The following is a 27,830-nucleotide window of genomic DNA, read 5'->3' as shown; positions in this document are numbered from 1 at the left end:
TCTTCTTTAAATTCACAGCCCCAAATGATGGACTTGAAGCGTCCATGTTTGTTTTCATCTCACACTCATATATACAGCATGAACTTCGAAGTAAGTGCAAAGTCGGAAACATGTTACGTTTCAGGAAAATTCAAGATTCCAAGTCATACGCTATTTGAAGCGTGGCAACATCAACAACAACACAAATATTAATAGCTGTTGTTCTGGATGTCAATTTATATAACTGATATGCCTGCACACCGACAACTGATCATTAAATACAAAAAGTATTTCCTTCACAAGCTCTAACAATAACGATGTACCGCATGTGGTTCAAAAGAGACATACAGCGATATAAAGTAAAACCCCTTTGTGAGTCTGACGTCCATTATTTCTGTGTTTAATAATAGGTATCTTTTTTTCCCCCTTTCTCATAAATATACACATACACATTATGTCAAAGGTTGAATTGTTTCCCCAGGGATATTCATTTTCAGAAATGATGAAGGTGAAAATGCCATGTCCAATTTTATGGGTCTTCTATCATTAGCTTGTAATTGCCATAATTGGAGTACAGTGGCAGTATGCTCTCACGTCACATCTGTCACTGACAATGCTCTCAGAACGAGCGAACCAAACAACGATCTAAAGTGAAGGACAAGCGTGATGCGTGCGTACTTTGAGGACTCAATATTTAATGGCTCAAGTAAAATTCAATGACAAGAAAAATCATTTCACCATATGGAAGGTCATTTTTTTCATAGATTTAAATGGGATATCTTACAAAGGCATGACAACACAGACTGTATAGCTTTAACTGACCAATACAGATTTGCTGGCAAGCATTGAAGCCTCCTCTCAAAGCAAACTTTACCTGACTCACCGATGACTAATTTACAAGCATATACTTAAGTCTTATATTTTGATATAGTTTTTGTACAAGATACATTTGTGTACATAAAATATTCTGGCAAAGTGCATGCCAGTGTACACATATGTGCACACGCGCACGCACACACGCACACTCTCATACATGCAAGGAGACACACTCTCCTTTGCACAAGATCACCTATAAACACATTCAAACAAACTCTCATCAATATTATGCATATGTATCCATTTACATTACAACAGAGATTGTCATCTCATCACTTCTTATGTTTTCCCTTTCTCCTTTTTTATCAACAGTGCGAATTCCAGTATTTAGCCTGTAGCCATCAATCTTTACTGTATGTGTCTTTCCAGTTTGTAACCATAGTAGTTCTTAGGGGTACTGCTATGTACAGTTTAAAATCCAGTTTACCTGACAGTATAGATATCGGTGTGTACGCAGAGGCATAAGTGGTACGCACACTTTTACAAAGTTTGAATGTGTACACTGTGTTAACATTTGTTTTGTTCCATAAGACAGACAAACAGGTAGAGCAGTAAACATCAATACTGACACTGAATCTAATGATGGATGCATGAACTACATAGTCAAGTGTCAAAATGCCTTGTGGGAGTCCAAACAGTTCATGCAAATTAAGACACAGGTTGACATGGTAATCATGACACACATTTTTGAATAGAAAAATTCAGAAAATAAAGAAGAAAAAAAAAGCAATCTTCATTTTTAGCTCAGTTATTATCTTTTACTTTTAGGGCAGAGGGCATTATAAAAAATCTGAAAATAACAAGTGAGAGCAGAGTCATGCAAAGTGAAAACCTGTGATCAGCCTTGACATTTTGTCTTATTTCCCTGCATGTTCTGCGAAAGATGAAAACCCTCGACACAGAGCGATGCTACGCACTCAGATGCACATTCATATGGTATGCTCTTTGTTTGAAAAATAAAGAAAGAAAGAAAGAAAACACCACTATTTTTACCTCTAGAAGGGCATATGGTAAAACAAAACAGGACTGCAGCAGACAAAAAAGTCATGTGTTGAAAGCAACATCCTACAGATGTACATTCATGCAGTTTATTATACTATTCCCTCTAGAAGAAATTGTTTTTCAATTAATGTAGCTGCTGCAACATTACAGTACATAGGCGTTATGTAGGCAGAGCAAGTTAAAACACAGTGAGGATTACAGATAAGGTAATATTGTGCTTACTGTACACATGTGATTGGATAAATCATTTCAAACAATCACATTTCTCATTACAGTGTGACAGTGTATTATCCCATATTTCACATACTTAATGGATATTCTCTCCCTCCATGATATGAGAAGGGGCACAATTTCCTGTGTCATATTTATAAACACCCCAACAGCAGATAATGTCTGCACTTCTTATTGTTAATGAGTGGCAAACTTTCCTGAAAAAAAAAAAAAAAAAAATTATTTTTCAGCTTTATTTTTGTTGAAAAGATCCAACCAGGAATTTATTTGCCCTACTTATTCACGTAGTTGTAAACAGAGACTGAAAAGAAAAAGGAGGACTTTGAGGCAACTTCTGGATCACTTCACAAGCATTGGATTTGCATTTGTCAGAGACAAAAAAAAAAAAATCAAATTTTCAGTGACATCATGATGTATGTTCCCTTTGATATGTGCTCCTTTTGATTAAATATGTATTCTTTATACCATTCTGTCTGAGTATAACAATAAGATGAGATGAAAAGTGATAAGTGATGTTAGTAAATGAGTGGAAATTTGATTCCCAAACAGGAGCATTTTCATCAGTTGATGTTTATAGAAGGACTGAAGATGCTTGTTTTGAATTAATTTCATTTTCATAATTGACTGAGGTGAAATTGAATCACCCCCTTTGTGTGTCCTTGACACGCAGTTCCTTTAAGTGATCATTTCACCGAGTTGGAGATAAATCCTCTTTATAATGATAAGAGTCCTGACCCTAGGTATCACAGAGAATAGGTGTGGTAGCTAAGAGGATGCAAACACAATTTGCATCACACCTTCCCTCGAGAATGCCACGTTGCATTATAGATTTAGGCCTGTTCCCAATTTGCAAGATGGTACGAGAAAATGAATCACATGAATCATATACCTTATGATGTAGACACCTGGCTTGGATGTTACAGAAAAGAAAAATGGATATCAGCAAAGTCACTTATTGCTGTAGCAATAGATTATACTGCACCCAATCTGTTACAGCAGCAAGTTAGTCTGAAGTAGTTATCATCATCAGGACAATTTACACACACAGGCCGTGGTGCAGTGTGTGTGTGTGTGTGTGATGAAACTGTGGAGAGGGGCAGGCTGCAGGGAGGTCCTTTCAAACAGTGCCAATGCTTATTCTTATGATAACTGCAAAAATAACATTAAGATCAATAATTTAGTTGGACCCAGGGGCCCTGAAGGAATTCTTGCACCCTGGGTCTATATTGTAGCGTCAATGCATAATAAAAACTGATAATAGAAACTTTGCACCCAAAGTGAGCTGTGTAAAAACACACAATAGTAATTAATAGCAGGGAATAATAGGTGTTATTAATGATATGATGGGAAGAGAGGGAGCGTATGAAGCTGCTGTTTCTGACTCATCTTTTTTCATTTGCCTCTGCACATGCAGAGCATGTGTTTGGCCAGCCAAGAGAACCATTCCAGACCTCCTAACCACAATGAAGATAGCTGCTGAGATCACACATGAAAGTAATTAGACTGAGAATTTCATAATTGGCTCCATGGCTGTTATCATGCGAGTGTTTCTGAGCAGCAAAATGTGAGAAATAGAAACAAAGGGAAGGAAACAAAGGGTACGTTTCCAAAGCGCATCTGTCTGTCTATTGAGATAGTTAGTGAACATGTTCTTAATGGAGTTGGCAGAGATGGAGCAACCACCATATGGAAAACATCTTGGGCGTGTGTGTGCGTGGATATGCAGGAGGTTGTTTGTTATTTTTCTGTTATAATTTGTGGTCTGGTCCATGGTGAAAATGTAGGATGCAAGAGATTACCAGTGTTGTCTACCATTGGCCTAGTTATGCTTTGTAGACTTTTTTTTTATCCTTCTGCAGTCCCCTGACCAAAATAGACTTCTGAAACATGTTCAGGCAAGACAAAAGAAATATCTTCCACCACCAAAGGAGTTTGTGCCGTGTGTTATACAGAGCAATACTTCACTAGAACTTGAACAGAAACACCATCCACCCAGAGCTCATAATTAACATTTAGCCCAATTTAGCTCACTCAACACAAAGTACTGTATTTGCATGTTTTTCTGCATGAGGAAATGGTCTTTTAGGACACAGTTCCACAAAGCTGGGCCCGAGGAGCTTAAAGCGTACACTGCCCTTTCACAAAGCAAACATCACCAAACTGAAAGCAAAAGTTCTTTTTTTTTTCTGTGATGGAACTACTTTGGTATAGAACTACCTTTATTTATTATACATGGGCCTGCTATGTTAAGACTTACACGTCCTTTCCAATGCTTTAGCTGTCAGACTGATCTCATCTGATTTCATCTGAACATCATCATGATCGAATCCACTCTCAGATGTCTTCATTAGTAAAACGGAGCTGGAGCTGGTCAAAGTTATTCAAATTATGCATACCTCCACACGTACGCATACATACTGATCATAAATTCACTGACAAAAAGCCATAGATGGATAGAGTCACATGGATGTCAGGGCGATGAAGATCTGTCTTTTACTCTTACAGCTGGTGCTCGTGTAGGAAAGAGCCACTCCCCCCGCCAGTGGTCTGCTGCCCGGGGGAGGAGAAGCTCGCCAGGGGGATGACCTTGACGGGGTCCTCCTTCTTACTACCGCAGTGTCTATCCAGGGTGTTGTAGAACTGCGGCCGGTTGATCCCTTTGTCCAGTTCATCTTTTTTGGGCACAGACCTGCCCAGGGTATGGCGACCATCCATGACCCCCATGCTGCCCATGTTAGCTTTGGCTCCCCGGGCAAAGCTCTGCTGGAAGCCAAATGAGGGCATTGTACCAGTGATGGCGGTGGTGGTAGGGGTGGAGGTGGGGCTGTTGCTACCAGGACCCTGGAACTGGGCCAGGGCTGGGGGCATCCAGCAGCTGTCGGAGTGGCCCAGTATCAGACACTCCTGGGTACAGGTCTCAGAGGCCTCGGCCAAGGCTTTCTGCAGGTTCACCTCGATGGCTGTAAAACAGGAAAAAGAAGAAAACAACAGAGTTAATCCACTAGGTCAGAACATAGAGAGAGTGCAGCTGGAAAGCAACGATTTTACAGAGGACTCATGAATCTTAATGTAAAGAGAAGAAAGTTGTCGCCTTATCAGTGGTTGACCCACAAAATGTCAGCCTTTTAGCGAAATGAAAGTCAGTGATAAATGTTTCATTTCATCTTGTAATGAGAAAAACACCAACAGAGCATTTAATTTCCATTGGTATTCCCATGACTCTGTCTGTTTACCTACAATATGCAAGGAATTCCCTGTAGCTTAATTAGAGTTAGAAAAAAAAAATGTCTCGCTGTTTGTGTCTTGGATTGGCTTTACTGTATTAAATATTTAATGAACATCTTAACAAAGCATTGTTTATTCTAATCACTGTCAATGTGGCGCACCTTAAAGCCTTTTGATCTTTCCAAATCCAAAATAAATCTGGTCAAATAAGGAAACTCAAACAGGGAGAAAAACACCGTTATCATTAGGATCTTGTGAGCATCTCTATCATATTCAGGTACAATTAACAAACATGGTTAATTGCGGCATCTTTTAAGTTACATGCACTGAAGGGAAGGAAAAAGCTGAAATCTCAATGAGGAGGCGACTGGGCAAGGCTAAGCACTCAAACTATCTTATCTCATTATCCCGGCACTGACATCACATGTGGAATGAGTCTGGGATGAGGCCTCAGCATTGAGCCCCAGCAATAAAGCCTGTCAAGCCAGATAATTAGAATGTAAAACAGTGTGCACCAAGGCAACCAGGAGCCCGCAGTGTTATGTTTCCTAGGCCATGCAAAGGAAAGAGGGGTCCTCATTCAAACATCACATCACTCCTCCAGGCTTCAGCTTCAAGCTGTCATGTAGAAATTATTTAGTATATTTGCATAAGTAAGAATGCTATAAATAATTAAGCGGTCTTAGACCCTAGTACACAGGGACGACTATTTCACACACAAGTTCTTCATGCTCTGTAATTCTACTCCACAGATATCTGCAAATCTTTCTTGTCACCTTGTTTATAGTTTTATGACATTCTACAAAATGAAAATGAATATTCTGGATAATCAATGTCAGTGATGGCCCTCTGGCCTCCCCCAAAACTATCTAGGTAGTCGTATAATGTTCCAAAGCGCTCGCTTTTTTGTATCTCTGTGCCACCGCAGATTGAATAGCACAGCGTCAACTTTAATTATGAGAGCAGTGTCTGAAAATGAATCGCCTGGTATAAATTGTGAGGATATATTTGGAGTGCTCACGTGGAGTCAAATCTGTCCTCTCCATATTGAACTGGAGCCTTGGAGCAGGAGTGTATAAATCCCCTGGGCGGTAAATGTGTCACCTTTCAGAGGGTCACTAACTTCATTAAGGCAAAAATGGATGCTGCTTTCTCATTCTCTGAGCTAGCACAATAGGGCCGAGCCAAGTCTCAGCCGTGCCCTGACTCAATCTCTCTCCGAGGGGTTTCTGCTGTTGGTAATGCCTTTTCGTGGCACTGCCGTTTTTTGATGAGGTAATGTTGTTTGCATGAACTTCTTATTCCACAAGCTTGCGCCCAGACATACAAACAAAAATTCCTGGTCCTAACAGAAACGCATACAAATCATTAAGAAAACTCATATTGGGATAAAATTATAATTATCATTAGAATTATGTGAGAATTTTTTAGCATATTCAGGTACCAAGAGCAGATATTTCACTTCACTGTTCATCTTTCCGACTAACTATATAGAGGAAGCGCTTATTAGTACTATATACTGGATCACTGATAAGGGTTGTACCAGCATGTTCAAATGTTTTAAATAATTAAATTAATGGTAATTACAAGATAGCGAAGTCTCGTATCAGTCGAATAGCCTGATACGGGAGTTAGGTGTTGATGTAATTTTAATGAGTATGGTGTGATCTCATCTAACAGAGTCAGAGGTCCAGTGTGTAAGATTGACACAAATTTATTTATTATATGGCAATAATGGACTTTGTTTTTGTTCATGTATAATCACCTGAAAATAAGAATTGATCGGTTACCGTAGAATTAACTATTTTATCTATAGAGGTTGCGGGTCTTCTTCCACACGTTCCAGCATGTTTCTACAGAAGCCCGGGGTGGACAAACCAAACAAGCTCTAGAAACGGCCTTTTGCATTTTTCACAGGTTTCAGCAGCCACTGTAGATTTTTCTACAGACTTGGAGGGGGAGGAGGAGATGAGTTGGCTCCTGCAAGCTCACCGCTGGATACCACTAAATCCAGCACACTAGTCTTTTAATATCTTAACATAGTATTTGTTGTAATTATGTCTCTTTTATGAATTAAGTCTTTCATTTATGTCCAAAATTGTAAACAAAATTACATCATGACAGCCATTCTACTTCCAGTAAGAAACACAGAATTTACTTAGAACCTAATTACATTGGTAAGTTAATCTTAAATAAAGCATTTTAGTACAAAAAACAGCATTTTTTTAAGTATCTTGTATCATAACACGTCTGGCATTTGTAACATAGCAAACTGCATGAAAATTCAGTAAGGAGATATTATGAGCATTAGGAGATGTGGCAGCCCTGTGCCGATATGTTGAGTCTGTGAATGTGTTTTATTCTTTCGAGTGGCACAAGTCAGGAAAAACGTCTGACACATCCTTTGTTTTAAAGCAATCTTTAATACCTGCTGACTTGAGTTCAGCCAGCAGACGGTAATATGTTCTTTTTCATCTATAATTAGCACAATATTCCAGAACAAATTATTATATTATGTACAATTATATACTTATGTTTACTATGATATGTTTAGGGGGACAACTGTCTGTCTGTCTCTGCCCCCCTATGTAATTTCTACCCTTGTCAGGTATAATTAATGAATGTGGTCCTAACAGAAACACATGCATATCCCAAAGTGCATCCTTTCCAGCTTTCCTCCCTCCTCTTCATCTTTAAGTGATCGGTGCAGCCAAAGGTGAAGCTGTCTTTAACGCAGCATACTTTGCAAATGAAAGGTAGTCTGTGGCTCCGTGACTTCACACAGCTTGAACTCACAGCAGTTCTGTGTCAACAGCCTTCAGTGCCTCTAGATTTTGTATGCAATATTTCACATCCAGCCTCTCCAAAAGACATGGGCCTGTACTATTTTCTATTCCAGTGGGATAGTTTGGAGAGGCGGTGGCGGGCTTGGGAGGGTGGGAGCGCGGCGTGAGTGATGTCGCTGACAGCTCTGGCTGCTTTCGTCAGCTAGAGGTATGCCGCAGCCTGCTTGTGATGCCGCTGTCTTTTGTATTCAGGGGAAACAACTGTACCCCGCGGAGCTTTCGGGAGGAATCACACATCACTGACGCCACGGATCCCCTGATGCTGAGAACATTCTTTTCTACTTTCCTTCAAGGAAATTTGAATGGCAGACAAGTGGGGATAATGGCAAACAATTGGGTTTAATAGACAGCACGACTGGGATCAGACCTACTGTTCTGATTTGAGATTATTCATCTTCACTAAGCAGTGGTGAAGTGGTTGAAACCAAACTGTGATACCTGTTTAGTTACTGTGTAGAGCTGAGTGAACATCTGATATCTCAAATAGCTGACTACTGTTTACTTCAGGAATTAAGTGGTATTCACTTCGTGTTCCAATTCAAAACAGCCTGGAGGCTAATTTGACTGCTCTGTCATAAGGTAATCTATTATCCATGGTCTTGATGTGTATTTCTAGACACCCAGCAGTGCCACAGTTCTAGGCTTCTAGTTGATCTTATGGTCATGCGCAAGGTCAATACCAGTGGTAGCCTACAGCAATCTTGTTCTGCAACATCAACACATCCTTTGGCCAGCCGCAGATCGAACACTGCTGCATCCACCTTCACCTGACCTTCTGTTCTCACGGTCAAACATTACAGGTTGTATAAACATTGGACATGTGTAGGAGAGAGTTATGAGGAACCTGCATGGCATGCCACAGGATTTGGAATGTGAGTAATGTTTTTTACGCTAAATGGAAATACTGGGCAAATGAAAATGCACGAGGTGTGGCATTTAAGTTTAGTTTCACATTAAGCAGCCACAAAAATCTTCCCAAGACTGTGTTGCTGTGGCGGTTTACGTTTTGACTGACACCTCCTTCAGCAGTACTGCCATGGAAGCCAAGCAAAGCACTGCAGTGTGTGGAGAACTGTAGACGATTTCAACAACAAAACAAATTTTAGCCATCCAAAAAATGACCACCTTAGAAAATCAAACTTGGTTTAAGTGTACACTACATTTAGAACATTTTTAATGCTTTATTTTGCCTTTCCCTATGGTGAACTGAAGCCGCAGTCTGTGCTGTCTTCAAGGCCACTGAGACTCTTTTCACAAAAACAGTAATTTTACTTTGCTGGACTACTGCTGCTTTGATTGGTTAGTTTATATTTTTGTGTGACTTTTGTGTTTTAACACAATAGGTAACATTATTTGCCGCAGATGAAGGCAGCGGTAGCAACTGTTCTGCAAGGTAAAAGTTTTTTTTCAAAGGAGTCCTGGTTGCTGTGACAAGAGTGTAAATGGTGGCTTCGGTTCATCTGTTGGAAATGGTGGTCTGATGGCAAAGTAAAGTGGTGAAAATGTTTTGCATATAGCGTACACTTAAACTGAAACAAATACTGTTTTTGTCAAAGGAGCCTGGCGTTACATAATGACTTCAGCTCTGCATCGCTGAGTTGGCTCAAAGTCAGAGAGGCAGATCAAACCAGTGAGAGCACAGAAGTTTTGTTGCACTGTTTGAACAACTCAGCAACTGTCATGACATTATTATGATTCCTACATGCAATTAATTGTGTATTTTTTTTAAATAAATGAACACAAGCATGTCCAGTTCAAACCCAAATTCAGGAAAGTGAACAAAAACCTGAATGATGATATATCAAATTAAGATTAAAATACATTTGCAATACTTCTTAGATGCTTAATATTATGTTCTTGAGAATCTAAATTACATGGTTTGAGGGCTATTTTGGATTTGTTTTTTTCCACATGCTTTAACATTGTGCAAATGCTTCTCTATAAAGTGAGTACCTGCAATCTTTTAATTTGGAAATACAGTACTGTGCAAATGGTTTAGGAAGGTGTGAAGAAATGCTGTAAGATAAGAATGCTTTCAAAAATATAAAATGTAATTGTTTTTTTTTTATCAATTAAAAAAATGCAAAGTGAGCCAGCAGAAGAAAAATCTAAATCAAATCATTATTTGGTGTGACCACCCTCAAAAAAGCATAATTTCTTCCATGTACACAGATTTTGAAGGAACTCAGCAGGTAGAAATCCTTCTGTCTCTTCATGTAATCCCCACTGACTCAATGATGTTGAGATCAGGACTCCTTGTTCTCTTGTTCTATGCTGAAGATAGTTCCTAATAACATTGGCTGTATGTTTGGGGTTGTTGTCCTGCTGCAGAATAAATTTGAGGCCAATCAGACGCCTTGATGGTATTGCATGATAGGTAAGGATCTGCCAGTATTTCTCAGCACTGAGGACACCGTTAATCCCGACCAAATCCCCAACTCCATTTACAGAAACGCAGCCCCAAACTTGCAAGGAAACTCCGCCATGCTTCGCTGTTCTCTGCAGACACTCATTATTGTACTGCTCTCCAGCCCTTTGGTGAACAAACTTCTGCTACAGTAAAATATTTTGAATTTTGACTCATCAGTCCAGTCCAGAGCACCTGCTGCCTTTTTTATGCACCCCAGTTCCTATGTTTTCATGTGTGGTTGAGCCGCTTGGCCTTGTTTCCATGTCAGAGGTGTGGCTTTTTGGCAGCAATTGTTCCATGAAGACCCCTTCTGGCCAGACGTCTCTGGACAGTAGATGGGTGTACCTGGGTCCCACTGGTTTCTGCTTGTTCTGAGCTGATGGTACTGCTGGACATCTTCTGATTTCAAAGGGAAGTAAGCATAATGTGTCTTTCATCTGCTGCACTAAGTTTCCTTGGCTGACCTCTGTGTCTGTGTTCCTCAACATTGCCTGTTTCTTTGTGCTTTTTCAAAAGAGCTTGAACAGGACATCTTGAAACCCCAGTCTGCTTTGAAATCTTTGCCTGGGAGAGACCTTGCTGATGCAGTATAACCACCTTGTGTCTTGGTGCTGTGCTCAGTCTTGTCATGGTGTCTGACCTGTGACATGAAACTGTCTTCCACAACCTCACCTTGGTAGCAGTTTGTCTGCTCCTCACCCAGTTTTAAGCCTCCTACACAGCTGTTTCTGTTTCAGTTAATGACTGTGTTTCAGCCTACATATGAAATTGATGATCATTAGCACCTGTTTGGTATAACTGGTTAATCACACACCTGACTATGATCCTACAAAACCCCTGACTTTCTGCAAGTGTACCTAGAAGAACTGATGTGGTTTTGAAGGCAACGGCTGGTGACATCAAATATTGATTTGATTTAGATTTTTCTCCTGTTCACTCACTTTGCATCTTGTAAACTGCTAAAAATACATTTGATATTTTTGAAAGCATTCTTACTTCACTGCATTTCTTCATACCTGCTTAAAACCTTTGCACAGCACTGTATAAGGAGGTAAGATCTAATATCTTGAATGCCTGCAGTATTTTGCAATCAAATCCAATTCAGTGGCCCTACAAAACATTTTGATAATTCTATTACTTTTTCCCCCAGACTTTTAAGTATTTCAGTTTTTGATGTTGTAAACAAGGAAATAAAATTACATGCTGTACACTAGTATCACATAAACATTTGTCAGTCTAATGCAGTCCAGGACACCACCACAGACACGAGCCTATCTGAGTAAAAGCCATTCTGAAACCCATCTATTGTATTGGATTGCATTATAGTGCACATGTGCCAAATTGTGTCCACCCCCTGTTCAAACACACTTTGTTATATTCCAATCAGCTGGTGTGCAGATGATTCATCAACGATAATGTCCTTTTGATAGTGAATCATCCCAGAAAAAAATAATGTTCTAATTTGAAACAATTAACCAGCATGCACGGCTCTCCACTGTTTGCACTAAAATTTTCCACAACTGTGGCGAATGCACTGTCGCATTATTCTGGTTACATTTGGTGTGTGTGGCCATTCTTGTTTTGGATTAATACGGGTTGTAATGCAGAAATAATAAGCAAGTAAGTAATTCAAATTTTCAGGCCTATGCCTCTGCATGCTAATGGCGAGGTTAATGTACACAGTTGGTAATATAAGATAATTGGCTACATTTTAGCATCAACATAATGTCGTGATGATTTGATTTGGACATGATAAACAGTGCAAGACTCAGTCCCATGAGGCTGTTGATGTGCTACTGCACCAACCAGATGTCTGGAATGTTTACTGTCTGAGTATTATACTTTACCTTTTGATTAAACTAGTATGCATTCAGTCTCACTTATTTTTTCCCCTGATGGCCATGAAATTCACTAATGCAAATGTGCGTTCTGACAGGCAGAGACACAGCTAGGATGCATATTAACCGCCTGATCAGGGCTTTTCAGTACAATAGTATGAGATATTTAACATGACAGTTGATGATATTTACTGACAGAGCTAGTTACATCTTGATGAGCTTCACATTAAGGTCTGCACAGATCGCGATTCAGCCTATTATTTCAGAATGCACAAACTCATTATTGCTAATTAAAAGGATAATTGCATGCATCTAGGACATTAAATTCCTCAAACAGCCATCAGGAAGGTGGACTAGGCCCCCGATTCATCCTGCTAATTGGTACAGTCTTTTTAATTTTTTAGCCTGAAATGTATATGCATCAAACTCATGCATTGTCAAATGCGAGCTTTATTGCCTCCTGCAGACTCTAAGCAAAATCATGGGCATATCTGAATTATATGTTTGTTTTATGTGTCACATGTGTGCTGTAATATGGTTTTAAAGGATCCATGTCCAGCACATGACTGCATTACGGTCCCTGCTGTTATCTAGCTTCTGAATATATATATTTTTTGGCAGATTAATTTTGCACCTGGGTGTATAAAGCCTAGCATCACAGAAACAAGCACCCAGGTGTTTGTACCCAATAATGCTTAAGTAGTTAATGTGGGAGCCAATGAGACAAACCATGATCTGTCTCACAACCTAACCAAGTAGTTTTGTTGCCTAAACCTAATCAAACTGCAACTGAAAACAGAAAATAATAAAAAAGGACACAAACCTCACTTTCTCAAGGTAATCCTTGCACTTAAACTATTCATCCAGCATGTTTTTTATTGCTAAAATAAAGGGGTCAGGTGTGAATTGTTGGATAGCTGCCGCATGCCTATTAGTACCCAGGTAGATTTTTTTTTATCTATTGGACTGAAGGATTTTCTGTTTTTTTCATTTTTATTTTATTCTCTGGTTGTGATACATTGGCTGTCACTATGCAGCATAGTTGTTTTCTTTTCTAACATTTTCTGCAAAGACTCAAAAGTTATTTTTTTTTCACTCACACAACATTCACAAAAGTGCAAAAGTTCACACACATATTCCAGATTGTAACTGTGCCAAGAAAATAAACCTTTCGCCATCCGAACCATTATCACATAGAGCATTTCCCCTTTCAGTGCCGATTAATTTGGATTCAATGGGTTAATGGTGCCTAAAAATAAAAGAAAACTGCAAACAGGCCTATATTTGGCTGTATAAGATGTTTAAAATGTAAAAGTTGCCTTTCATTAGAGGTTAAAGAACCATCCCAAAGTACTACTACAGCTATCACGAGGGTAAAAGTATTATCATTATCATACTATGTATTCTTGTGTGAATAGGAGATGGGATGAGATTGAGAGTGAGAGAAAAAGGAGACACAGAGGGTACATGAGCATCCGTCCTGTTTCTGAAGGGAGACCAAAAAGACAGAAATGCAAGAATATGGAAGATTCTTTCAAACAAATAGAATCTCAGTAGAAATAATTGGGTTTGTCATTACCAAGACTTTATCACTTCACTCAGCCTTATACTCACTCCAAACATACAATCTGGATAAGCAAATGGATGGTCATTAATAATAATAGCGCTATTAAAACCCCTTGGTGTTGCACTGAAAGGAGAGATGCCATTACTTCCATCGCAGCTCTGGCAATCATTTGAAGGAGAGACTAATGTCTCACTTTTGCAGAATTACAAGGCAGCATGCTTACATGCTTGATGCATTTCACCATCCTCTCTGCTTTCTTGGGATTTGTGATGCACTCTTATCACTGATATACACTTTTGATGATGTGAACTCATATGAGTTTATGTTCTTTTCAAGATATTGCAAAGCTTGTGAGAGTGTGGTTTCTGAAGTATTGGAAACTATATGAAATACTTACTGCTGCATATGCATCATTTTAACAATGAAATAAGAAGATGCAGACACGGAGACGAGGTCTGTGACTTCTCCGGAAAAAAGCCTGTCTCTATGGCAATGAGCCATTGAAAATTAACTTTTCTCTGCACGTCAGACTCAAAACGCTATTTGGTTTTCTTTACTTTTATCAGGAGGAGGTACAGTATAATCCCTCGGAGAAGGCAATAAGAGCTGTCATTGTCACTGCTGACAAGGGCGTGGAGGAGGAAGTAAATATTCCTTTGTAGCGCTAAAAACGTGCCGTGCTCTTTGGAAGGCAGCGATCAGCTGCGCCGCAGAGGTCAGGGGTGCCATGTAGGAGGCTGACATGTATAAAGCTCTATAAGGAGCCGTGCTGAGGTAGACAGCTACTGTAGAATTTTATCAACAATGTTTTATTCTTGAATGTAGAATGATAAAATAGAAATGTCTGGACAAACTTTATTTTACATTACACTAATAAGACATAACAAGCTGTATGGTGTATCAAATTAGAAAAAAAGGAAATAATATGTTCTTTATTCAACAGTATTAGACTCTTATTAGACTCTAATGCAGGGTAACGTGGGACACATTACAACAGAACTGTACTGTAAACTAAAGTGTATTGTTTCCCACTGTTAGGCCTCTATTTAACTTCATTAGAGGGTATCTACAGAGTGAAGGACAAAATTGTAGAGGTGGAGGGATATTTTGTTCATGTGTGACTGCACACACATATTGTGATACAGTAAGCAGAAAATGTGATTTACGTCACTAATTACCTTCTGAGAAATTTAAATAACTGCCTTATAAAGGGTCTAATATTGTCTAATAAAGAACATGATACTTCTAGCTTATTTACTTATTTGATACAAAGCACAGGCTGTTACATCTTATTAAGCGCACTGTAAAATGAAAAGTGTGACTAAATATCTCTGTACAGACTGTCTTCATCCATTCTCATTAATGATGGTCTAAAAACTGCCTGCCAGTGAATGGTAATGAGTCAGCTCCAATAATGGCATAGTGGATTTTTCCACCGAAACATACATTTCCAAGCAATTCTATGCCGAAGCGATACAGTGTAAGATATAGGAAACGGCAAGGCCATCACTCCTCTTTTTCAACTTTTTTTAAAATAAATAGTGCCAGATGCAATGAATGGCCTTTTTTTAAAAGGAGACAATGTGATGCAGATAAGAGGGGAGCAGGGTTGTCCATATATACACTAGACTAATTACTTTTGATGCATTTACTGAGACGCCGCTGAACACGGTGAGTCTCCGAGCCACATACGTATTTATCAGCACTTGTGGGACCCATACAGTTCCTCGCCTGTAATCCATCTAGCCTTGTCTACTCTCGACCCCTTTTGCTTTCCTAGTGTTTGACCCATTGTAACTGAAAGTAATTGCAGGCAGAAAACAACATCTAATGATTACTTTATCTGGGAGTCTGAGAGAGAGTGAAAAGTCACAGACAGGTACTTTCAACAAAAGGAGGAGGCCTTTTTGTTCCCGACACACAATTTCAGACAACAAAGAATATTATTGACTTGGCTGAGATTAGAACACCAAAACAAATGACAAAGCACAGAGAGAGGACAAAGTGCACAAAGAGAGAAAGGATCTCTTGAACAACCCGGTGCCAAGCACTCGCTTCTTTCTTTTTGTTACTATTGATTAAAAGTATGTTGTAGGTTGAAGCACCCATTTCTCCAGCGAGAATATACAACAGCAACACAATGTACAGACTTAATTTAATGTAAATTCCTTCATCTGGAAGTCACCTTTGTTGTCAAAAGGAGGGGGGGGGGGGAAACAACGCCTCAAATTTTCAGAGCGGCTCAGCATAAAATGTTTACAAAGAAAGCAAGCGCGCCCCGACAACAACAACAAGCGCAATTGTGTGATTTCCATCAACAGAGAACACAGTTGGGAAGGTAGGAACACAGAAACAGCTTTCTTCTTGACACTTGACTTTTTGTGTGTGACATTGGTTGATTACATCTTCTTCATTATGTCTGGACTGCTATTGGGCCTCCCCTCCTGAGGACAAGATGCCGGTGTCACCATCAACACAATCAGGCCCGGCCAAATACCCAGCATGGGCCAGATAGATGAGAGGTGCAAACACCATAACAATCTGCAATCAGCGCTCATCACCACAGTGACACACAGAAGAGGAGGCACAGGCTTTCTATGGGGGGTAGAAACACAAGACATGATCATGTAGATGCACACACACACACACACAAACCCACACACACACATGCTCTCTGTTTAAAATCTCATACATGGGCAGGCAGCCATTCATTCTCCTCTTTGTGAGTCGGCACTTGTGAGAAACGCCGGACGATGCTGTGGATATACTGTAGGTGTGCTGTCGCTGACAAGGAGGCAATACATAAATGCATATTTATAAGATTAAAAAAAAAAAAAATAGTGAATCCACCTTAAAATTCATTGCACATGGATGAATGTCTGAACATTTCCATATTGTGCAGATAATGCCAGGTCTGGGAAATGAAAATAAAAAAGCGTGGAATGAAAAGGAAGTGAAAATATTTTAGAAGGATTAAGAGAGAAAGGAAAATAGACTGATTAAGCGGGACCTGACAAAGCTGTCTGATATTTGCAAAAAGATTGGATTGTTCCAGCAGGAATACTATCTAAATAACCATGATTTTTAGGAAATGACTTTGATCTAAAAATGTAAATGTCACTTATGACACTCTTAGCTCTCCTTTTAAAATCAAATTAGAAGCTGATTTGAAGCATAAGCAGGTCCTCAAAGACTTAAACCTGTTGCGTTAGGAGATGGTTAAAACTGGATGTTTGCAGAGAATAGCTAATACAGTTTTTCTCATTAGCTTTGGCTCAATTCTTGACAAAAAAATAATTTTTAAAACTACCTTGTAAAAAATAATGCAGGAATATAGTGAAATCAACTAATCTTGTCTTGTTATCTGAATGTAAATGTACAAGTGTTTTTTAGTTAAGTAAACTTAGGATTTCTAGTATTTATTTTCAGAACACTTCTAGACTAGAACTGATGAGTTGAATGAATTGACTGTACTGAGTTCAATCAACTCATTAAATTAAGTTTCCACAGAAGTTTGATCAACGAGAAGTTTCATGTTGATCAGTATATTAGCAGAGCAGATGTAAAACTAAATCGATATAAGGTTCATTAGACTAAAAAAAAAATTATTTGTTTTGAAACATTTAAAAAAAAATCCCCAACTTGTCTTTTCAAATTGAGTCAACTTTAACTTTTAATGGAGCCTAGACGCCAACTTTTAAGTTAGTTTAAATCTCTGAATAGTTGGTTTGTTGTCATTTCTTTATTTAAGCAAATTGCACATGCTTTGACATACACCTGCAAAAGAGTATAAGTACGATTGTCTACTTGTAATTAATTTGAAATTGTAATTAGGTGCAGTACATGTAACACATTTCTACAAATACATTTACTGTATAGACATAATTGTGCATGTCTCATAGTATTTGGCTGGACAAAAGTGACATTCTTGTGTGGGACGATAAGCAGTCAGTGTCAACAAAAAAAGTAAAACAAAACACAAAAAATTGTATTTAAGAAACAATTCTAGGGTTGACATGTGAAACAACATCTAAACATTTTACCAGTATGAGTCACATGAAGATAAAACTTTTCATTTTTGTGGTACTTGCCAATTTACTGACAAAGTAAGTCGGTTTTGAAGCATGAGTGAAATGTACCTTTTGCAGACATGAAATAAAGTGCCATGAAACAGCTGTGACAATCGAAAAATGAGCCAAAATGATTGAGAAAAGCTGTATTTAAAAAAATGAGGCCTCTGCCTCACGTGATGGAGGAGAGACCGGAGAGACAAACTGTACAGCAGCCGCCACTGCGCTACATCCTGTGTCATGTAACAAGCAAATTCATCACACTGACCCATTGCCCCCAATTATTATGGAAAACAAGAATGAATCAAATTAACATTGAAGAAGCTCTCGGATCTGGCAGCCTGTCTGTGTAGCCGATGGATTCAGCAGAAGGAGAGGAGAGGGTAATAAACAAGGTGCCACTGCATATGCTATATATCTTGCAGTCATTGATGATTAGCTCTGTTTTCCCTTAGCCATACATTACTGTTATTGCCTCCATGGCCAGGCAGATAGGAAGTGGATACAAAGGCATCGCGAAGCCCATCTTTCAACAGATAACTGGCAGCCTGAAAACCACTCAGCACCAGCGGCGGCGTGATTTCAGTGCATGAGTGATCTGGGCATGCTGAAAATTTGTAATCTCCTCTATGGCAGAGATGAGAGGAGAACCTGCCGTACAGTTTTTGTTGTGTGTGTTTTTATTGTACAGTGAGGTATTTCTAAGTGAAATCATTCAGCGTACTCACAAAAAAAAAAAAAAGGAGTCTCTCCTCAGATGTCAACAGCTCAGGCCTCCGTGTTTTGTCCTGTGAGGCAATCCTGAAAATGTGTAATCTATATGAGGTGTCAGTGTCAGGAGCAGACACTCACGGTATCCCTCTTTCTGTCTCCTTTTCTTTCCCTCTTTTCAAAATATTTTGAGGACAGCTTAGGCGTGAATGCAGTCTGTATGTGGTATTAGTCACAGTCATTAGTGCTGAGCAAACTTATATTTGCAGTATCAGTGTGTAGTGCAGCATGGTAAAGGTTTTAGTATGAGGGGCAGACTCTCTCCAGATCCCCCTGTGCATGTACACTTTAAAGGTTTTCCTTTTCCGGAGCGCCACAGACCCTCCTCCGGGGACAACTATTAATTTTTCACTGAAACCTCCCCTGAATAATGAATTCTGTCCTATTTATACGCTGTGATAAGTCCACTGAATGTCTAAAAAGGGGTTATCATGAAAAGGGTAAGGCTTTCAGAGAAAGACCTGTTCCTGCTTAACATGTTTAATTCATCCGCGTCGCCATGTTCTTGAAAGCAGAGAGGGAAAGTCATATAATGTATCACTGGCAAACATGAAAGCCGACACAAACGGCACATTCAATAAATCACAGCTTTACTTTTACTGTTTTGATGTTGACTGTCACAATCCTCCACCCAAACACCAGCCGTTGAAAGTTCAGATATGTGCCTTTTACTCTTCCGGGGCCCGCTGACAGATACGCTCTAGCTAAAATCACAGAGGTACTCAGTGGCTTGTGTTAATGTTTCTGTCACTGCACACTTTATTTGGGGTGTGCTGAGTGCAGGCATTGTCAACTAACATTCACAATAGTGAGAGCGACAGATACAGATAGACACGCAGAGGGAGTAAGAGGCAGAGTGTGTAAAATGGCAGCGAAACATAAGCAAAAAAAGGTATAAAGCGTGGCCCATAAATAATGCAATAAAACTGGAACATTGCATGAAGAAAAAAAACGATAAATATTCCTAATTTCTTAAAATAATTTGATCCTTTAAATAACTGTTGCTGTAGTGACTTCACTTCACTCCGGGATAAAAAAAAAAAGCTTAATTTTGCCGCTGTTTGTATCGGCACTCTAAGTGAACTAAACCATTCATTACAGTTTGACTTCCAGACCAAATAACTATACAGCTGTCTCTTCATAAAAACAAGCCTTACATAAACACAATTAATTGACACTGCAGCCAGCATTACCATTACACACAGTGCTATTAACTGCTGCACATAATAAAGCTGCGTTGCTTATTCAATACTGTAACTCAAGCATTTTCTAAAAGATGTATAAATGTAAGCATAAATGTAATTCTAACTGAATATAATTAGAATTTACTTAGTTATGATTCAGTTCTGTTCTATATCCCGAGACTGTATACATATTTGATATTGAATTAATAATTTAATAAAGAATTGTTTTATTCTAGTTTATTATACTGTATTTGTATTAGTTCACTGATACTGATACTCTTGAGTATCAGACCATATTATGTTTGCTGATAATGTACTGATTCTCATTGTCATACATGCAAAGATTCATGGCGGTGGTTTATTTTGTGTTGTGTTTAAACTTCCTGCTAGATAGCAGTGTTGTTATCCTTCTTCACTGTTCTGATCGCATTAAAAATTAAACTCAAATTTCATGCATATGTTAGCATCTTCTTTATACTTTGACAGGTTTCCTAAAATTAGATTTAAAAATTTCAATGCATCACCTTGCTTATACTATTGCAGTATAATGAATACACAGCCCTGACCTGTAGTGCTGCTTATCCATTTAGATAGTTTTGCTGTGAGTTGAAGAATTTTGGAGATTGGTTTACCATTGGTTACCTTCACTTGAATATTATGAACTAAATGGCACCTGGCTTCTGGTGTACAAAGTGCCAAAAACAAACAAACAAAGAAAAAAAAACATCTGAATAATTCAACAGCAACAGAGGAGGTTCACGACTCATTTATTCAAGATAATCCACAAACTCTGTTGTTTCATGTGGGAAATACTTTATTTCTATGGTAGAATCTACCAGAGCTATTTTTGTTCCAAATCTACCAGAAATACTTTTGTTCCACACCAGAATTTACCAGAAATATTCCTCTCTACAAGGAAGAAAGTAGCTCCAACATGAAACTGCTCACAAATTCCGTTTAGTCCCATTAAATTTAAAAGAAGGAAGACATCTTTATGGCTGTCATCTCCAAAACTGTACAACTGACTGAACACTCTAGATTGATAAATTCCACTACACATTTTGGGGTGAACTGTCCCTTTAAAACCTGATCCAAATATATTGTCTTGCAGCTCCCTTTGGCTTCTAAACAGTCTCCATAGAAAAAAAAAAACAGAACTATAATAAAATAAAAGGGCAAAAGCAGAAAGTAGGTTCGCTGATTGTGTTCTGTGTGTGATGATGAAGACAATACTCCAGTGGTTACAACAGTCCACAGAGGAGGAGACGGTGAAAATAGCCACACAACTACTTTGCTCTAGAGACAGCCTGAAACCCATTGACCTCAATGTCTTTTATGCTGTTTAGCCCGGAGCGCTAACTATCAGATATTAACACCCCACGTCTTTGATTTTGTGGGCCTGTCAGACCCTGAGGGCACTTGTACATATTGTCCCAAGGTGCCATCCTCTTTGTGTCAGTTGTTTCGTCCTCCTCTAACACGACAAACACCCGCAAAGAGGCAAGGGTACGTCACATTTCCTCTGCCTGGCATCTGGTATCGACTCTAATGTTGACATGTCTTAGCAGAGCCTGGGGATGGCATGGAGAGAGAGAGGAAGCCCTAAACGTCACTAACATGTCCGGGGTGTTTGTAGAATTGCGGGAGAAAATTGCCGGGGCTTCCTGGCTCACCGCCGCTGTCGCCACCACAACTGCTGCGATGACATCACTACAGCCAATTTCATCCTGCAGTTTATTTCAAGCTGCTGTGCCTGTGTGCGTGCGTGTGCATGCCTGAGCGAGTGTGTGAATATGTGACAGAGAGAGAAACAGGCTCGCTCTCTATGTAATTCAGTGTGTGAAGGCGGCAATACCCATCTCTATGATAATTTCCTATTCACTATGAGCAAAGACAGCAACACTGATACAATTCATTTCCCCTTTATTAACTGGTGCGGAAATGTTGGGCCCCGCAGAAGTGACTTCTGAAGTCTTTCAGGGCTGAAGGGTGGCAGAGTTTGTTTTACGGGTGGGAGGAGAAAGATACTAGTACAGGGTAGATGATTTCAGGAGCCATGCATCCATAATAGAGTATTTGCCAGAGACAAGATGCTCAGTTTCCATGAGCATTTAGTGGCCATTGCATGAGATTCTGGGTCAAAGCCTGTCACTTCTAACGACGCACACGTCTTATCTACGAGAATAAAAATGGCTGGTCACCTCTCTAAAACCCCTGGCAAAGTTTTGGCATCATAAGTCTTGTTTGCATTACTTGTTTGAGTTTCGCGTGTGACATCCAGAGTCAAGTCCAGTCAATCACGCTGACATTCAATTCAGCAGAATTGATGACTTGCCACCAGTCTGCCATTTTTATCTCAGGCTGATGCCCTCGTTATTTTTCGTCGTCCCCGACTCTTCCTCTCTCTCTCCACTCTGATATTGCTAATTATTTCAAACTATCAGGTAGACGGTTTCAATTTCAATTAAATCTTGTCTTCTCCGCCGACCTTGGGGTGGGGAACGGGGTTGCGCTCTCAGCCCTGAACTGTTATGGGTGCCATTTAAGAAGAAATTTAAACTCAATTTTAGCCCGACTTCAGAGAATACACGCTGAGTTCACCCCTGTCAAGACAGAAGTGTGCTCAGTATATGTATTCCAGTAACACACTTAATGTGATAATTGAAAGGGGCCCAATTAAAGCTTCAAGGCATAACTGGCTACTCTGATACACCCTGGGGTAGCTGTGAAGGACAGATTTACAGCCATATGCAGCTAATCTAGCTGTCTAGTATGGGTTGTGAATCTTAATGCACTGATGTTATGATGACATATTTGCTGATGGGTAGTTTACACACACTATTCTTTGCTCACAGTATCAACAAAAGGGTAAATGTAGCTCCTAAAATGGTAATGCACTGTACTGTAGGTACAGTGAATTTAGGGGAGAGTGGGGTAAGATAAGTCAGTGGGTAAGCTGACACATCCTGTTGCACATTTGTTGTCATGTGAAATGAATCGCAGAAAAAAAAAACCTTCAAATAATGTTGCTTTAAACTTAAACTTTGGTTTTATGATGTTTAAAGTTAGCTTTACAAAAAGAAATAAGACTATTTGGAAAGGGAAAATTAATTATTAAAATACTTTTTTTAATGGGACAAATTCATTTAGAGCTAGAGACATAACTTTTACTGTCACTGTACAAGCGCAATGAAATGTTGTTAGGCACAATGAGTACATTTTATTAATTTATCAGATTATGATGAGGTTTAAATTTTTTAAAACTCAGATGATAAATTTACCTCCAGATTTCTCAACTTACCCGCAAAAGCCATGAATACATTCGGCTCGTCTTACCCCACTCTCCCCTACTTCATAATAACGTGTCCAAATTAAAGGACCGTTATGTACACTTTAATGGCATCTCGCGGTGAGCTTGCAGATTGCAGATACCTTGTCTCTCACTCCGATGGTGGCCGCAAAAATATGTACTGCAGATATAGTTCTTATTTTCAGGTGATTATACACAAATTTAAAAAATAAAATTAAATAAATCTTATACAATGGACCTTTAAGAAATGGCATGCAGATAAATGGAATATGTACTCCCTGCTGCAAAAAAAAAAAAAATAGAGGGCATCATGTATGTAAGAAAAACAATTACGTGGTATTGACAGCCAGTGCAATCAAAGGCTCCCCTGCCAGACTCAATGAGGTGCCAATCAACTCTCTGCCTCACGTTGCTGCCGCTGCTGCCTTTCATTTTAGAGTCAGAAGAGATTCTGCCGTGGTGAATCATCAGTCAATAGCTCAGAGCTGATGGTTAATGCTGATTGATGACATTCACCCCCCACCCCGCCCGAAACTCCCCAGCATTATCTTCAATAAACAGTCAGGGTGTAAGCCAAAATCAGGAGGGGGAATCAGGCAAATAAGCACGATAAAAGGTAAAATTATTTTTCTTATTATTATATTAATATGATTACCAGTAGTAGTAATAGTAGTTGTAGTTGTAGTTGTAGAAGCTGTAGTCTTGTTTTGATGAACATTGTTCCAAACTAGCTTTAAAGCCTCTGTCACCGTGTTTTGATGGTTTTATTGTTCCTCTTTGCAAGAAACTGGTTGCTCACTGAAAGTTACTAAAGGTCGTCCATGATTGATTCAAGCCATAATTAAAATTATTATTAAAATAAACGATAAAGCACCAGATGCTTTCTCCTCATTGTCCCATGAAATAATAACGTGAATTAGAATGTCATTCACAGCATGGCATTAGCCAACACAATGTACAGGCATTGAAGAACAATTTGGCGCACGCATTTAATTAAATTGATTCTATCAAATGTGACATTTCTATCGCCAGTCTATTCCACCTTGCTCTGCCTTCCTTTTTCACCTGTGGTGGCCCGCTCCATGACCGGAATAAGAGGACAAGATCACTCCTTGACAGCAAAAATGATCATTTCTGTGAAGATATCTTAATGTGAATTTATGTGAAACATGGCAATGGTGAGCTGTAATAGGCACTTTCTAACCCAGAAATGTCAAGCGGGAGGAGGAACACTGCAACAGAACATGGGTATGGTATTGAATTGGATAAAAGTGTCACCCCTAGAAAGAAAATAACATTATTTTCTCTCCCTCCTCCTGTCTTTGCCTCCCTTCTCTCTGTCTGTCTCCATCTCTTGTTATTCTTCCTCTTTGTCTGTTTATTTTTTAGATTTCATTCTCATCTTGTGAAGATGGGTTGAGGTATTCTGCTTTATTATTAAAGTGCACAGTAGATTGCGCTACTTCCTCTGCAAGTTGTCCATACAACAAGGAAAAGGCATTAGGGGATGCAGTCTGAAGAACAGGCTTTATGTTGGACATCTTCTGGTGATGGTTTCCTTGCAGGGTTTGTAGTGTTTCTGTCATTATCTCCTTTCCACTCCTCACCAGAGACATCCACTTTCATTTAATGAAGAACTTTAATACCTTATGATGAGACCTGTGTGCCATTTCCTCAGGCTTTCATTTCTTATTCTCAGACTTTCGTGTCATAATCTCAGATTTTCATTTTTTATTCTCAGAACTTCATGCCCTTTTGTCAAACTTTCATAGCATTTTCTCAGATTTCCAGTTCTTATTATCAGACCTTTGTGCCATTTTCTCAGCCTTTCATTCTATATTCTCAGACTTTAATTCCTTATCATTAGTGTTTTATTCCACATTCTTTATTGTCATCCATATAACTAATAACCTCGCAACTGATGTAAGAGAATAAACCTTCATACAGCTCCTGCAGGAAACTGATGCCAAACAAAACAGCAAAAGTTACATTATTATGAGCCTAAAATTTGTTATTTTCTTGTTTTCACCAACAAAGAGTGGTTGTACTTTGTCAATGACCTTTAAATTAGATTCCAGGTGTTAATATATGAAAAACTGGGTTATTTGTTCTTGTATGTTGTCTGGTGCAGGAGTTAAGAAAATCTGCTTTTTTGCCACTCAATTCAATATTGCCACCAAATGAATTCTATGGGTCAACAGTTGGCAACAGCAACATTTTTTAACTAGACACCATTAGGTTTCTAACCAAACAGGTAACAAAAAAATGCAGTTTGAGTGCACGGGAACCTTTTCTTCCTTCTAAACAATTTCATTATCTCTCTTGCACTCTCACACAAACATTTGCTCCCATTTACAGTGGTTCTTTATTTATTGGGAGTCAGCATGTCGAAGTCAGACTTAAGGAAGGCTGGGTGTTAACCATCCATCTCTTTGACAAGGAGAATAAACTAATTTTCTAATTTGCAAGCATATGACCTTCGTCATTTCTATTCATAATTCATTATGGAAATCTAATCAGACATCATACCTCACCTAAGACACACCGAGATGTTGAAAAAGAAACCTCGCCGTGTGCTACAGTACTGTATGAGAGACCTTTAAACAAACTATCTACGCCGCTGAAACAATCTCAACAACGTGTTCGGCGCTTAGAGACCGCAAAGAATATGTCGGCTCCCATCCCCTTCAATTTCAATTGCTCTTTGATTCATATAGGTCTTTAAAGAGCAAGGTGGGACAATTACCATTTTAAGTGGTTAACATGCCCCAGCTGGTATTTCTTTCCATTTCCATCTGAAATATTATTCATTTTCACTATTAAACATGTTGAGAGCACTTCTCTGGGTTTGCTGGGCTATATTGTACATCTTAGCCACAAGTAGTGATAAACAGACTGAAAAGCTCCCAAACCCAAGTGGCAAGAGGGGAATAATCATTAAGAAACAGCTTCCCAGAAACACTTCCCTGTCAAAAACAATTATCAAGAACTGAAATGCTATAAGGAACAAATCACAATGATATTCCATATACGACACTTAACTCCCCGTCTATTCCACGTTCGGTCCGCACTTCACAGAGAACACAACAAAGAATTGTAAACTCTACTGGCAGAAGAAGAAAGGGTATTAATTTTCCAACCTGGAAACTGTAAACTGAAAATACCTGTGAAGTGGATAATTCTGTCTGGGGGAGACATGTATTTTCCCCTTCCTTGTGTCAACACAACTTCTTTTGAGGTGTGCAGCGATGTCTGTATGGGCCTGATAAGTCTCTTATTCTCAGCAAAGAGTAATTTGCAAAATGCAGACGGCTGTACACAGACTCTCCACATTGTTAATTAAATCATTCTGCCTTTGATGTTTTCCCAGGTTTTAATGGGAAAATAACAAAATTAAATAGGATGCTGTCTTCCCTCCTTGTGAAAAGAATGATCCATGGATGCTGCATCAATTATTGGAGCTGAAATACTGTAAATAAATTAAATTAACCATAAATAAAACTGCATGACTTCCCACTGAAAGCGAAGTATTGTTTTTTCTTTAAAGCTGTCAAGGCGCTGGCATGTGAAAGCAGGCATGTATTATTCACAGTTATTTGCACTTTATACCTGTTGCCAAATGAACATTGACCATATGGTCAGGCAACAACCAAAAGCTGTGTCTCATATGAATAAAATGCTGTCTTTCCATGCCACCTATAAAATAAATGCAAGAGATTAATTTACAAGGGCTGGGACATTTTTCACAGTCTTTGTTCAGCTGCACCAATTAGTCTGTTGATCGATTGTTAATCAACTATTGAGTCAGTCACATTTTCAGGTTTCAGCTTCTTAAATATTTTCTGGTGTCTTTAGTCCTTTATGATGGTAAACTGAATATCTTTGAGTCGTGGACAAAATAAGACATTTGAGGACGGTGATAAACATTTTTCAACATTGTCTGACCTTTTATGGAACAAACAACTAATTGAGTAATTGAGGAAATAATACACGGATTAATAGATATTAATATTATAGATAAAAATGAAAATTATTGTTAGTTTCAACTCCATTTGAATAGTCTCCTTTGAATTCAGCATCAATGTGAACTCATCTATGTACAGACTAAAGCTAATTTCGAACGAAAAATGAAAAAATGAGAGGTCGCTGAGTTGAGAAGGTGGTTTGGAGCCCCGTGATTGTGGTTATATCCACCAGAATACACCTGTCAGCCTTTTCTCCCCTCCTGCAACCTGCCTCTTAATTTGATCAATAAAGATGAGTTTCTCTCCATAATGAAATTCACACTCAATCACAAGTTTGTCAATGGCCACCATGAAAGGTCAGGCAATAAAAGGAGATTTTGTTTTCAGAAAAAAAAAAGAGGCTGCCTAATGAGTTTACTCCGCTCAACATGGGGCTGCTACACAACAGCCCTGCTGAAAAAACTATGACGCCATCCATTTCGTTTAGTCAATAACTTCCTGGGCCACGAATATGCTGGGAGTATTACATGATGACCTTTGCACTAATCAATCCACA

The 27,830-nt window shown here is 39.0% G+C and overlaps 1 protein-coding gene across 1 annotated transcript in view; it reads right to left on the bottom strand.

Moving 5' to 3' along the window:
• Positions 1-654: 654 nt before the first annotated feature.
• LOC146326720 (protocadherin-9-like) overlaps positions 655-27,830 on the bottom strand; it is a 113,619-nt gene continuing 86,443 nt past the window's right edge. Inside the window, exon 4 of the mRNA XM_084719838.1 lies at positions 655-5,048. Coding sequence (XP_084575964.1) covers positions 4,588-5,048 — 461 coding nt within the window. The 3' untranslated portion in view covers positions 655-4,587. The remainder of the gene's footprint in view (positions 5,049-27,830) is intronic.

Source organism: Lutjanus erythropterus, chromosome 5 (assembly GCF_056507025.1).
Source record: "Lutjanus erythropterus isolate fLutEry1 chromosome 5, fLutEry1.hap2, whole genome shotgun sequence".
In the NCBI taxonomy this organism is placed as follows: Eukaryota; Metazoa; Chordata; class Actinopteri; order Lutjaniformes; family Lutjanidae; genus Lutjanus; species Lutjanus erythropterus.
Note: the sequence above shows the minus strand (reverse complement) of the source record. Positions and strands in the feature narration are given on the sequence as shown.